This window comes from Rhinatrema bivittatum, unplaced genomic scaffold (assembly GCF_901001135.1).
Source record: "Rhinatrema bivittatum unplaced genomic scaffold, aRhiBiv1.1, whole genome shotgun sequence".
Classification (NCBI taxonomy): domain Eukaryota; kingdom Metazoa; phylum Chordata; class Amphibia; order Gymnophiona; family Rhinatrematidae; genus Rhinatrema; species Rhinatrema bivittatum.
In genome coordinates this window covers 48,695-51,286 of record NW_021820813.1, presented here as the reverse complement: position 1 = coordinate 51,286, position 2,592 = coordinate 48,695, and the positions used below count along the sequence as shown (strand labels likewise).

General features: G+C 40.7%; 1 protein-coding gene across 1 annotated transcript; it reads left to right on the top strand.

Annotated features, from left to right (window-relative positions):
• Window positions 1-1,510: 1,510 nt before the first annotated feature.
• On the top strand, window positions 1,511-2,319 carry LOC115082161 (inhibitor of nuclear factor kappa-B kinase-interacting protein-like). Its single transcript, XM_029586420.1, has one exon. The coding sequence runs from the start codon at window positions 1,540-1,542 to the stop codon at window positions 2,194-2,196; it is 657 nt and encodes a 218-aa protein (XP_029442280.1). The 5' UTR covers window positions 1,511-1,539; the 3' UTR covers window positions 2,197-2,319.
• Window positions 2,320-2,592: the final 273 nt, after the last annotated feature.

Sequence of the window (2,592 nt, the reverse complement as noted above, 5' to 3'; positions counted from 1 at the left end):
TAGAAATTTATGGGTAAAAATTGGTTTAAACTGAAAATAAAGGACCTTAGCTATCCTCCAGTTCTCAGATACAATAGCAGATTTGAATAATAGGTCTCCAGTTTCATATTTGAGATCCTTTAAAACTCTGGGTGAATACCATCAGGTCCTGGTGTTTCACTGCTATTTAGTTTGTCAGGTTCCTCTAGCACTTCTTCCAGATTCATACTGATTTGTTTCAGTTTTTCTGAATCATCTAACCCCCTCCGTTTATTTCATTTATTTATACATTTTTTATATGAGGAAAGAAACACAAAGCTTTACACCCATCACTTTGTGTTTCTTCGCTCATCAGCAATTTGGATCGGTTTCCGATTTGTTTTCTGGGTACATTTTTTATATTCCACACATTCCCAATAATGGTTCAAAGAGGATTACAGTTAAGTTTAATAAAATATAATCTCTACAAAGAATGGCTCCAGCTTGGGTATCTGAATTCTCTGCAGTGAAGACCAAAGCAAAGACTTTCATTTGTTTTCACATGCATATTTCTTGGTTTTGATGTATTTGAAAAAAAATATTATTTGTTTTTGCCTTTTTGGCAAGTCTTTTCTCAGATTCTTTCTTGGCCTGTCTTATATGGGTTTTACATCAAATGTTCCAGTGCTTATGTTCTTTCCTTTATTCTTCATTAGAACCTGCTTTTCATTTTGAAAGGATGCCTTTTTGGCTTTAATAGCATCTCTCACAGCACCATTTAGCTTTGTAGGCAAATATTTGAAGGTCTTTCAAACTTTTTAAATTTCTGTAATACATTTTATCTGGGCTTCCAAGATGGCATTTTTAAACAGACTCCTTGCTCTATGCAGACTTTCAACCCTCACAACTGCTCTTTTTAGTGTCCCTCTAAAATGAGTATTTTCCTCATTTTATCATAATTTCCCTTTTTAAATTTAATTACTACAGTAGTTTTACGTAATATCTTCTCTATGATCCCTATGAGCATTATTGCCAAGTTCTACATTCCAAAGAGAATTAACTCCATCTCCAGAACCAGCTGCTCCATGAAACTGTTATTAAAGGAATTTTTGTTAGCAGCTAAATCCTTCTGATAGTGGGCTCTGCATGTCTGAAGAACTGTGCTGGCTACTCTGTCCTCAGAGTCATTCACAGCACACTTATTTATAGACATTTGATATTCCACCTTTTCCCGTAAATGGCCTCAAGGCAGATTACAAACCACAATTTAAGTAACCGTTACAGTTCATTGGTCGAAGGTCATTTACAGTCACAGTTGATGGATAGCATTGAAAGGCCAAGGTGCGTAACTTACACTCCTTACTTGATGGTTTAGGTAGTTAAGTTGGTGCAATCACACATTTAATTCTGCAGTCAAAGCTCAGAAACAGTTGGCTTGGTTTTTGGTGTGTTCCATGTTGTTGATGCTGTAACAGATAAAAGTTCTTTTTAAGACTCATCCTTCCACTTCCTGCCCACAAACATTATTGTTTTGTGTTATAACTGCAGCTGGGGACTTCTGAGGAGCACCTGCAGGAAGTCATGGCGTCAGCCACCCTAGTCCCTCGTCTGGAAGAGCAGGTATCCCGGGTCCGTAACACCATGCACCACATCCAGGATGCACAAGAGAAGACGTCACGGGACCTGCAGAGCCTGCGGGAGAAGCTGCAGAGTGAGAAAGACGCTTGCAGGCTGTACCAACACGAAGTGGACTTGTCGCTTGTCACCTTAAAATCTGAAGTGAAAAGCATCCACAGCCAGCTCACCTTCAAAATCAATAGCGCCGAGCAAGGCGTGAAGTCGCTGACCGAAAGAGTGAGAGAGCTGGAAGACGGAACAAGGAGAAACATTCAGACAGTAAAACGGCAGGAAGAGGATGAGCTGTTTCACGTGGAGAAGCAACTGCAGCACAGCAGTCAAGCAGCTGAGACGCTGGAAACAGAACAGAATACTTTGTTTGCTAAAACGACAGATCTGAACCAGAAACTATCGGACTGTGAGCCCAAAGTGTCTGAGTTTAGGGATCATTTTCCAGCCGTTGAAGGTGCTGTGGTTGCTGTGCTGCGAGTGTCTAACGAGCTAATGAGCAGGAAGAAGAAGACGGAGGAGATGGCCCTCCAGATGTTCAATATGGAAAACAAAATGGTGAAGGTTGTGTCTGACATCTTGGACATGCAGCGAGCCCTGGAAAGACTATAATTACACGAGCATGGCTAAAGAAGAACCAGCTGCAGGGAAAGAAGGGACCTCATGGGCTTCGGGGTCCTTTCCCGTATGAAAACAATGTAAATACCAGAATTAAATGAAGAGCTCCTTCTCAGATATGAAGACTCAGTTAACCTTTGTCTAGAAGTTCTTACAAAACTAGAAAACTGCCAGCACGCCTTTCAAAGAATTCTGCTTTTCTTTCTTTCTCTGGTTTTCAGGGCTTTGAGAGAATCCTAAAATGAAATGTTAGATACTTCTTTGTACAGTAATATTCCTTACACTCTCTCCTCTGGCCCCTCACCCTTCACAGAAATATCTTGTTTTTACTTCCCTTGCCGTGCACACAAGAATCCTGTGCTCATTCTCTCCTCACCCCTTGCTATGCAC